General features: G+C 44.5%; 1 protein-coding gene across 2 annotated transcripts in view; it reads right to left on the bottom strand.

Moving 5' to 3' along the window:
* Positions 1-3961, bottom strand: part of ANKRD13C (ankyrin repeat domain 13C) — a 108957-nt gene extending 104996 nt beyond the window's left edge. Inside the window, exon 1 of one of the 2 annotated variants that reach the window (XM_063939096.1) lies at positions 3416-3961. In XM_063939096.1, the coding sequence (XP_063795166.1) occupies positions 3416-3722 (307 nt within the window). In that variant the 5' untranslated portion in view covers positions 3723-3961. The remainder of the gene's footprint in view (positions 1-3415) is intronic. The other variant, XM_063939095.1, reaches the window with a different exon arrangement.
* Between the last annotated feature and the right edge of the window lie 8552 nt (positions 3962-12513).

Genomic DNA, 12513 nt, shown 5'->3' with positions numbered 1-12513 from the left:
CACACACACACACACACACAGTAGTGATGACACACACAGTAGTGATGACACACACACACACACACACAGTAGTGATGACACACACACATACACACACAGTAGTGATGACACACACACACACACACACAGTAGTGATGACACACACACATACACACAGTAGTGATGACACACACACACACACACACAGTAGTGATGACACACACACACACACACACACACACACAGTAGTGATGACACACACACATACACACAGTAGTGATGACACACACACATATACACACACACAGTAATGATGACACACACATACACACACAGTAGTGATGACACACATATACACACACACAGTAGTGATGACACACACATATACACACACAGTAGTGATGACACACACATATACACACAGTAGTGATGACACACACACACATATACACACAGTAGTGATGACACACACACATACACACACACACAGTAGTGATGACACACACACACACACACAGTAGTGATGACACACACACACACACACACAGTAGTGATGACACACACACACACACACACACACACACAGTAGTGATGACACACACACACACACACAGTAGTGATGACACACACACACACAGTAGTGATGACACACACACACACACAGTAGTGATGACACACACACACACACACAGTAGTGATGACACACACACAGTAGTGATGACACACACACACACACACACACACAGTAGTGATGACACACACAGTAGTGATGACACACACACACACACACACACACACACAGTAGTGATGACACACACACACACACACACACACAGTAGTGATGACACACACACACAGTAGTGATGACACACACATATACACACACACACACACACAGTAGTGATGACACATATACACACAGTAGTTTTGACACACATAGTTGTGATGACACACACACACACAGTAGTGATGACACACACACACACACACACACACACACACAGTAGTGATGACACACACACAGTAGTGATGACACACATACACACAGTAGTGATGACACACACACACACAGTAGTGATGACACACATATACACACAGTAGTGATGACACACATATACACACAGTAGTGATGACACACATATACACACAGTAGTGATGACACACATATACACACAGTAGTGATGACACACACACACAGTAGTGATGACACACATATACACACAGTAGTGATGACACACACACAGTAGTGATGACACACACACAGTAGTGATGACACACACACACAGTAGTGATGACACACACACACAGTAGTGATGACACACGTATACACAGTGGTGACACACATATACACACACAAGTGATGACACACATATACACACAGTAGTGATGACACACACATATACACACAGTAGTGATGACACACACATATACACACAGTAGTGATGACACACACATATACACACAGTAGTGATGACACACACATATACACACAGTAGTGATGACACACACACACACAGTAGTGATGACACACATATACACACAGTAGTGATGACACACACACATATACACACAGTAGTGATGACACACACATATACACACAGTAGTGATGACACACATACACAGTAGTGATGACACATATATACACACAGTAGTGATGACACACACACATACACACAGTAGTGATGACACACACACATACACACAGTAGTGATGACACACACATACACACAGTAGTGATGACACACACACACACACACACACACAGTAGTGATGACACACATACACACAGTAGTGATGACACACATATACACACAGTAGTGATGACACACATATACACACACACACACAGTAGTGATGACACATACACACACAGTAGTGATGACACACATACACACACAGTAGTGATGACACACATACACACTAGTGATGACACACATACACACACTAGTGATGACACACATGCACACACACACACACACACAGTAGTGATGACACATATATACACACAGTAGTGATGACACATATATACACACAGTAGTGATGACACATATACACACACAGTAGTGATGACACATATACACACAGTAGTGATGACACATATACACACAGTAGTGATGACACATACACAGTAGTGATGACACATACACAGTAGTGATGACACATACACAGTAGTGATGACACATACACAGTAGTGATGACACATACACACAGTAGTGATGACACATACACACAGTAGTGATGACACACACACAGTAGTGATGACACATACACACAGTAGTGATGACACATACACACAGTAGTGATGACACATACACACAGTAGTGATGACACATATACACACAGTAGTGATGACATATACACACACAGTAGTGATGACATATACACACACACACAGTAGTGATGACATATATACACACAGTAGTGATGACACACATATATACACAGTAGTGATGACACATATATACACACACAGTAATTATACACACACACTAGTGATGACACATATACACACAGTAGTGATGACATATATACACACAGTAGTGATGACACACATATATACACACAGTAGTGATGACACACATATATACACACAGTAGTGATGACACACATATATACACACAGTAGTGATGACACATATATACACACAGTAGTGATGACACATATATACACACACAGTAGTGATGACACATATATACACACAGTAGTGATGACACATATACACACACAGTAGTGATGACACACATATATACACACAGTAGTGATGACACATATATACACACACAGTAGTGATGACACACATATATACACACACAGTAGTGATGACACATATATACACACACAGTAGTGATGACACATATATACACACACAGTAGTGATGACACACATATATACACACACAGTAGTGATGACACACATATATACACACACAGTAGTGATGACACACATATATACACACAGTAGTGATGACACATATATACACACACAGTAGTGATGACACATATATACACACACAGTAGTGATGACACATATATACACACACAGTAGTGATGACACATATACACACACAGTAGTGATGACACATATATACACACACAGTAGTGATGACACACATATATACACACAGTAGTGATGACACACATATATACACACACAGTAGTGATGACACACATATATACACACACAGTAGTGATGACACACATATATACACACACAGTAGTGATGACACACATATATACACACAGTAGTGATGACACACATATATACACACACAGTAGTGATGACACACATATATACACACAGTAGTGATGACACATATATACACACAGTAGTGATGACACATATATACACACAGTAGTGATGACACACACACTAGTGATGACACACAGACAGATGCAGGCTCCGGGCACCCGCAGTGAGTGAGGTGCGAGGCACTGACCGTGGCTGTCCTTCTGGCTGATGCTGTGGCTGCGGATGAGGGAGGACAGCCGGCGGATGTCGCCCTTGAAGACGCACTCGTGCACCGGGTACTGGCTGCCGGGCTTGGACTCCCCGTCTCCGGTCAGGGCCTGCTGGGAGGGGGGACGGATGAGCCGGTGGTTGGAGAAGCCCTTGCCGCTCTTGTTCTTGCCGCCCCGGGTGACGGTGCCGCCCCCGGCCGTGGCCTCCTCATCGGGCTCCAGCAGCTCCTCGTCCTTGCACGGCTTGTGGTCCCGGCGGAGGGAGCGGATCTTCTCCCCGGTCATCGCGGTGGGGGAGGCGGGCGACGCAGGAGGGGAGGGCGGGGACAGGCCCCGGACATGCGGCTCCGGCCCGGGAGATCCGACACCGGGTGAGCGCTGGCCAGCGGGCGCCTCACATCCCTCACGGAGAGCGCAGCACAGCAGCAGCAGCAGCACCGGCGGCCATCTTAGACTTACACAGCCACTCTCGCGAGATCCGCCCGCCAGCACGGGACTGGGACGACAGCCGGTAGGAAGGGGGCGGGGCAGTGGGGGTACGTCGCCGGAGGCGGGGCCGGCGCAGGCGCGCTGCTGCTTAAGTCAGTGGTTCACTGACGGTTGAGGCTAGATCCAAGTGAATTGACCGCTCATGCGGTGGTGGGCTGGGCCCTGGTTGTCATGGAGCCCTCTAAGGAAGTATGGCCCATAGCAACCAATCCGCTTCTAGTTACCATTTTACAGTTTATACCAGATGAATGACAGCTGTAAGCGGATTGGTTGCTATGGGCTTACTATTAAGTATAGCCTTCAACCGCCTATGGTTAGCAACCATCGATGTTTGGCCTACAATAGTCAATGGATTTGCCTTAGATAGAGAAGGGGCAGCCATCTTTTATTGTTTTGGCACTTAACACTTATCCCCCCCCCTTCTCCAATTGGTGCACAGCATTCCTGGGATGCAGAGTAGTGACGCCTATCGAGGGTTCAGACTAAGGATGGCCAATCTGCATTCCCGTCTTATGGATGGATATTGGATTGGCATCCCTGTGTTTAATGCAAAGAATAATCATGATAATAGTAATGATAATAATAATAATATCTCCAGGCTCTTTATTAGTGTCCCATTTGCTCAGGTGGGGAGTCGTGGAATGGTCGATCGTGCGCAGTTAAAAAAAATAAATAGAAAAGGTCACACGTGCGCAGTGTCAGACAGGATGCCGGGGAACGCCGGGTAATTAGCTGACTGCCACCATTGTGATGTTTGGGCCTATCCTACTGATACATCATGTATGCTTTTCCTGCTCCACTCGGTCCCCCCTTTCCCGGCGCGCCTCCCACCCCCCCATGTATTTAGTACGAAGTTCGATCTTCCCGCAAGATTATTTTCTTTGGACGTCTCTAGTTCAAACCGTCGGCTTTCCTGCCATCGATGTAAAATACCGATAGCCCTACCTATGGAGTCCATCGATGATGAGCCATTCGATGGCTATCCCTACTCACTATTAAATTTTTAACTTTCTCATCTTCCTTATCGTCAACTCACAGGTTAGCTGACCCTGGAAGTAGTACATGGATTGCCGGTTGGGGGATTACAGGATGGGGACGACAAGTTGTAAAAATAAGATTTTAAACCTACCGGTAAATATTTTTCTCCTAGTCCGTAGAGGATGCTGGGGACTTCGTAAGGACCATGGGGTATAGACGGGCTCCGCAGGAGACATGGCATTCTAAGACTTTAGATGGGTGTGAACTGGCTCCTCCCTCTATGCCACTCCTCCAGACCTCAGTTAAAGAACTGTGCCCAGAGGAGACGGACAGTACGAGGAAAGGATTTTTGTTAATCTAAGGGTGAGATACATACCAGCCCACACCATACACACCGTACAACATGGAATATACCAAACTAGTTAACAGTATGAACAAAACAGCATCAGCCAGAGACTGATCACAACTGTAACATAACCCTTATGTAAGCAACAACTATATACAAGCCTTGCAGAAATTGTCCGCACTGGGACGGGCGCCCAGCATCGTCTACGGACTAGGAGAAAAAGATTTACCGGTAGGTTTAAAATCTTATTTTCTCTTACGTCCTAGAGGATGCTGGGGACTCCGTAAGGACCATGGGGATTATACCAATGCTCCAGACCGGGCGGGAGAGTGCGGATGACTCTGCAACACCGATTGAGCAAACATGAGGTCCTCCTCAGCCAGGGTATCAAACTTGTAGAATTTTGCAAAAGTGTTTGAACCCGACCAAGTAGCTGCTCGGCACAGCTGTAATGCCGAGACGCCTCGGGCAGCTGCCCAAGAAGAGCCCACCTTCCTAGTGGAATGGGCCTTTACCGAATTTGGTAACGGCAATCCAGCCGTAGAATAAGCCTACTGAATCGTGTTACAGATCCAGCGAGCAATAGTCTGCTTAGAAGCAGGAGCACCAACCTTGTTGGCCGCATACAGGACAAATAGTGCCTCTGTTTTCCTAACTCGAGCCGTCCTGGCTACATACATTTTTAAGGCCCTGACTACATCAAGGGACTTGGAATCCTCCAAGTCACCCGTAGCCACAGGCACCACAATAGGTTGGTTCATATGGAACGACGAAACCTCCTTAGGTAGAAATTGAGGACGAGTTCTCAACTCCGCTCGATCCACATGGAAAATCAGATAGGGGCTCTTGTGAGACAAAGCCGCCAATTCGGACACCCGCCTCGCAGATGCCAAGGCCAACAACATGACCACTTTCCAAGTGAGAAATTTTAACTCCACCGTTTGAAGAGGTTCAAACCAGTGTGATTTAAGGAACCGTAACACCACGTTAATGTCCCACGGTGCCACTGGGGGCACAAAAGAAGGTTGGATGTTGAAAGGATATGCCCTTATATTCTTTAACCCTCGATGTGATGGCCTCTCAGACGTCTGGGAGTGTAAACCTTTATGCTATCAGTTACATGCACAACACAAGCAGTAAAAATTCACACTGTTTATTATGAGGTTAACAAAAGTATATAAGACAATGCATATGGGTGTAACTGACATGTCGTTACACTCCCATTGGCTCGCCAGCAGCCACCAGGCAGAATAGAAAAAGGTGGATGTTCATATATGGGTTTTCTACAAGTTTCTCAAAACATTTAACAAAGTCTGTAACAGGTTTCATCTGGTATAGAACTGTCCTTGAGAAACAGACACATACAAGCCTGGTATTGTATGAGGAGATAAAGGTATCCTGGCACAGGGTAATACGTATCTATGCAAACACATAACAGTTCATATAGCATGTTTTAACCCTTCATTAGGGAGGTAGAAATATTCACTTTTACACTATACTTATTATAAGGAAATTGATCATATAAAAAGTAATATTTACAAAGACAGAAGAGCTAACCCTTCAATCCCCTCTTAGAATCATGATTATTATATGACATGATTCTTGAGTGAGGCTCCTTTCTTGTTCCTCCAGTTCTTGAGATATTGGACATAATCGTCGGGTCCCTTACTATCAGAGGAGGTGACAGGACTGGTGGTTATATCATAGTACATCAGGGCCTTATCAATGCCTTTGGAGGTAAGTTTCTTTCCACAGGGAATTACACAATAAACTATAATGCCTACAAGAATTAAAGTTACAAGTATGAATATGCTTATTTGCACAAGAGCCTGTTTCCAATTTTCAAACCACCCAAAATATTGGCTCCATGGGTTATCAATACCTGAATTTTTCTTAAGTTCTATGGATAAGGTTTCTAACTTGTTTATGGCTAAAGTAACCTTACCATTGGGACCAGTGTTGTCAGGAATATATGTACAACAGCCTTCCACCTTACTAATGTAAACACATGTACCGCCTTTTTCTGCTAGGATCATGTCAAGGGCCATTCTATTTTGGAATGTCATTTGGGAAGTGACTTCTAGCTGTTCAGCTATACCTTTAAGAGCATCTTTGGTATCATTAACAAATCTTTGTTGATTATAATATATATAATTAATCCAGGCTACGTTTTTATTTACAGTTACTATAGGAAACAATGACTCAAAACCCGCAGCCACCTCATCTCTAGCTTTGAACTCATTTGGAACACCTCTTGGGACCCCTATAGCATCAATGTATACGTGAGGGTCAAAGCTACCTCCAGGGAGTGCTCTTTTCTTTCGATTAGCAGGAGTATTAGAGGGAGGAGTGGGGTCATCGGTGATCATTAGGAGTGGCATTATGACTTTGGCCAGGGCACACTCACCATACCATGGTGTGTCTAATTTAATTCTAAGCTTCATATCCCCACATATGTAATAAATGTCGCCTAATGATCTAGTTTGGTTGACTAAAACAGTTGTTCTTTTATTTGCACAATACCCTGGTGGGAAGGTTTTTAAATTTCTCCCTGTGGTGGTGTTAGATGTATAACAAGTGTAGTTTCCAGGATATATGGTTATGGTGCTTCCTGGGTTGGGATTTTTTGACAATATGGGATATTCCCTTTTCCACATTTCGCACTGACTGTCATTTGTTTTGGTGTCATTAAAAAGGCTGAAAAAACAATTTTCTTGTTCTAGGGGTATATTAAGGGGCACTGTACCTAGGTGGGGCCTAGATTTGCCACAGACATAACAGTTGCTTTTATTGTGTTTGTTAGCACTATACTTCATCCATTCCAACCAAAAATTAATGTCAGCAAGTTTAGGGAACATGAAATAATCAAGGATGTATGTGGCTACGTGTGTATTGGAGGAATTGTACCACAAGGTGGGGACCCCATCTGTTTGTGTGATGTCGACTTCACATATTGTGAGGTGAATGAGGGCCAGTAGGGCTATCGAGATAGTCCCCAGGATAGAGATAGGGGGCAGGTTCTTCATCGTTTTCTGTTCTTCTGTCTTCGCTAGGTGGGAGGTCAGGGCTGTCTGCCCCGGTTCGTACCTCACTGGAATCACTTGCTTCCCTCTCTAGGTCTGGTCTACGAACCTTTTTACTCGGGATGCATGGATCCAGGTAGGACTTTCCTCTGTCAGGACTGCTGTTCGGGTAACTGCTACGACCTCTGTCTCTGGACCATAGGTGAAGTCTCCTGGGCTCTTGTTCCTGGGGAGCACCTTCACCACGACTCTGTCTCTGACTTTAAAGGGGTGTGTAGGTTCCTGTGGATTCAAAGGGTTTTTACAAACAACCTCATGTTCAATTTCATTCAGTTTTGTTATCAGGGACCTGACATACTCTTCCCTTATAAGTTCTAGATCTCCTTCCTGTATTACTAGTGGTTTCTTAGCCCAGGGTGTAGGAAAAGGGTCTACCCATTAGTATTTCAAATGGGGAGTATCCTAGAGTTTTCTGTGGGGTATTCAAGATGCTGGTGTTTAGCTTTATTAGGGTTGTTCCTGAGGCAAGTGATGCATCTGCTAACATACTGGTCCACAAGTGATTTGGCATTAGTAACATAAAAATCATTGGTTAGTAGGAGGAGTGTTGTGGCTTCACCACGGTGACCAACACCACGGCACTGGGCAACGAGCAAAGGGGCACTGGACTGGGGTATACAGGGTTTCCCCTCTTTGCAGATTAATCCTGATTTAGGATTTTTTCTGCAGAATTGGGTAAGTCCAGTCGGAGAGATCAGTATTAGTCGCAGCAGCTTGAAGTTGAGTGAGCAGATGGACGTTGTCAAGGGAGGGACATGCTCTAGTGAGTGCAATGAGTTCTGCAGCTTGCGCGGACTGATAAGGTGTTGGTAGGGTTTCCAACACAGTGTCAGGGAGGGTGACAATGGCATAGCCAGCCTGGTATGTATTGTCATTGGGCCTACTACAGGAGCCGTCAACAAAAACTATGTCTGCGCCTGATATGGGAACGGGAGACATGTCAAGTCTGGGAGAAGTTTCAGCTTCAATGGAAGCAGCACAGTCATGTAGGTCGGGTGGTTCATCCTCAGGACCTTTCAAGCCCAAAAGGGCATTGAGAATGGGTGCAGGGCCAGAAGAACTAGCAGTGTACTTAATGGTAAGGGTAGGGTTACTCAAAAGGAGTACTTCATATCCACTAAGGCGTTGTGCTGACATGTGCTGTGTGTATGCCTTTAAGTATTGCCAGGACATCATGTGTGGTGTGGAGTACTGTGATGTGGCCTAAAGTGAGGGTAGTGGCCATTTCTGCAACCATTGCACAGGCTGCCAAAGCCCCGAGGCAGGCAGGCATACCTTGCACAGACACTGGCATGACTTTGGGAAAAAAATGCCACGGGGCGCAACTTCCCTCCATGAAACTGTGTGAGCACCCCCGCCATGGTTTTACAATTGTCCCTTGCATATAGATGGAAAGGTAGTACATAATTGGGGAGGCCAAGTGCCGGACTTTTTATCAACATACATTTTAAACTTTCATATGCAGTTAACATTTCTTGTGACCATTGTACAGTTTTAGGTTTGTCCTTCAGTGTGGCTTGTCTCAAAATGTTATCATAATAGGAGCAATCAGAAATCCACTGTCTGCAGTAATTTACCATACCCAGGAAGGACAGTAGTTCCTTCTGGGTAGTTGGGGTGACCAGGCCCAATACAGACTGTATGCGTTGTGGACTGACTTTCCTCTCTCCCTGAGTGAGCACAAAACCTAAGTAATCAACATGCTTTTTACACCATTGCATTTTTATTTTGGACACCTAGTGTCCACATTCACAAAGCCAGTTTAGTAATGAAACACCATCCTCTCGGCAGGCCTCCTCAGTTTGACTACAGAGCAGCAGATCATCTGCATACTGTAGCAGGACTGAACCATGGTGAGGTTGCCAGGGCCTCAATGTGGCCTGGAGACAACAGGTGCGTCAATAATCTGCACCAGGTAAGTTGTTTACCCTCAAAAGAAAAGGCAAAAAGTAATTGTGTCTGTGAATCTACAGGTATGCTGAAAAAAGGCATTCTTCAAATCAATTACAGAGAAGAACGCAGCATCTGCAGGGATTGCAGAAATGAGTGAGTTTACATCTGGAACAATTGGTGCAATTGGGACAATTAGCTGATTGATCGCTCTGAGATTCTGTACAAATCTTATACTGCCATCAGCTTTGGCAACAGGGTTCACAGGAGTACAGTATGGTGATACAATATGTCTGAGAATACCCTGTTGTAAGAATTGCTGTATCATGGGGCGGAGACCTTCTATCTTTTCTGGTGAGAGGGGATACTGCATAAGTCAGAACACAAAACACTGGTTGTTGCACCGCTGTCCACTAAAAAGGGAATTTTACTTCCATTTATAATAAGTGGCAGCAGAGGTGAATCTTTACTATGACGGGTGAGTTGAATAAAGGCTGGGATACCCTCCTCCGGGCCCCGTCAGTGCGCGGGGTCTTTGGAATCTTCCCTGACTGCGGGGTTGGTTCTGTCTGTCAAAGCGTCTGGAGTTCTGATAGGTATGAGTGAGTGCAGGTTTCTTTTTACATCAAAACACCCTGCAGCCTCTTTCTCATATAAATGTATAGCTGCGTCCTTTGCAAGCTTTGCGCAAATAAGATATACAGCCATCGAGGGTAATAGTGGGCTTGGGACAGTGTTTTACTATTATCCAAACTCTGGGTTATTAGTGCTAGGGATAGAGCTAGTGGACGCACCCTCCAGCAGTGGAGCTGGAGGCAATCCCATTTGGTGTGAAAGGGTTACTGCTGCCAAGAGATCTGTGTCCTCAAGCGCAGGATACATTGGAATGCAAGGGGGAGGGAGAGGGTTTTCAAAGATTTACAGTTTCTCTGCAGCTTCGCTTCTGTGCTGTTGGGAACTGACATTTTTTCTTAAATCTCCATATAGAAAGGGTAATTACTGCCTTCCCGTAGGAATGGGTCCTGTCCTGCTTTCTCTATCCATCCCGCTAAATTATCCACCCATGGGTTAACTAAGTAATACTCTGAGGTAGAGTTGCGGGTGACATACATCTTGCATGTTTCCCCTGGTAAAGGTGGGGGGTAAATGACTGTCTTACTCTGACCCCCTCCCATAGTAAAAAATGCAATTTACACCAACGTTCTATGCAATTTTACAATAACAATGCAATTTACAATAACTTTCTATGCAATTTTACAATAACAATGCAATTTACAATAACTTTCTATGCATGCATCAGCTTAACCAGTTAATTAGTCATTGACAATATCACAATATTATCTGTATAGTGAGAACATGAAATCTTTTGACGTGTACGATACTTACCATTCGTACAAGATGTCAGAAAAATACAGCGTTTTAAACAGGAAGCAAGAAAAGTGTTTGAGTAAAGATATCTGGCAGACGAAAACTTACCAGCCGTCTGGACCAAATATAAGAACTTATCTCACTACAAACATACAAGAATATATATAGACGATCAAATCGAGGTATAATCTACGTTACGTATAGACCCCAGGTCTATTTTAAGTATCCCAGATACTAACGTCACGTTATGTATAGACTCCCAGGTCTATTTTAAGTATCCCAGATACTAACGTCTTTGGAGAATTGCGCTTGGACCCCTGGTCCCTTCTCAGACGTATCTTTAAGTCCCAGACATTAAAGATGTTTGGTCACGTGTTCCCAGAACACTGACACGGATTCAGCTTCAGTGTATCTTTAAGTCCCAGACATTAAAGATGTTTGGTCACGTGTTCCCAGAACACTGACACGGATTCAGCTTCAGTGTATGACCGCAATCCCGCATGACAAAGACAGACAATAAATTCTCTATCTTTACCATTCGGGGACGATCACTGAATCGCGGACGTAGCCCCCAGCTGAAAGGATATGCCCTTATATTCTTTAACCCTCGATGTGATGGCCTCTCAGACGTCTGGGAGTGTAAACCTTTATGCTATCAGTTACATGCACAACACAAGCAGTAAAAATTCACACTGTTTATTATGAGGTTAACAAAAGTATATAAGACAATGCATATGGGTGTAACTGACATGTCGTTACACTCCCATTGGCTCGCCAGCAGCCACCAGGCAGAATAGAAAAAGGTGGATGTTCATATATGGGTTTTCTACAAGTTTCTCAAAACATTTAACAAAGTCTGTAACAGGTTTCATCTGGTATAGAACTGTCCTTGAGAAACAGACACATACAAGCCTGGTATTGT

Source organism: Pseudophryne corroboree, chromosome 9 (assembly GCF_028390025.1).
Source record: "Pseudophryne corroboree isolate aPseCor3 chromosome 9, aPseCor3.hap2, whole genome shotgun sequence".
Classification (NCBI taxonomy): domain Eukaryota; kingdom Metazoa; phylum Chordata; class Amphibia; order Anura; family Myobatrachidae; genus Pseudophryne; species Pseudophryne corroboree.
Note: the sequence above shows the minus strand (reverse complement) of the source record. Positions and strands in the feature narration are given on the sequence as shown.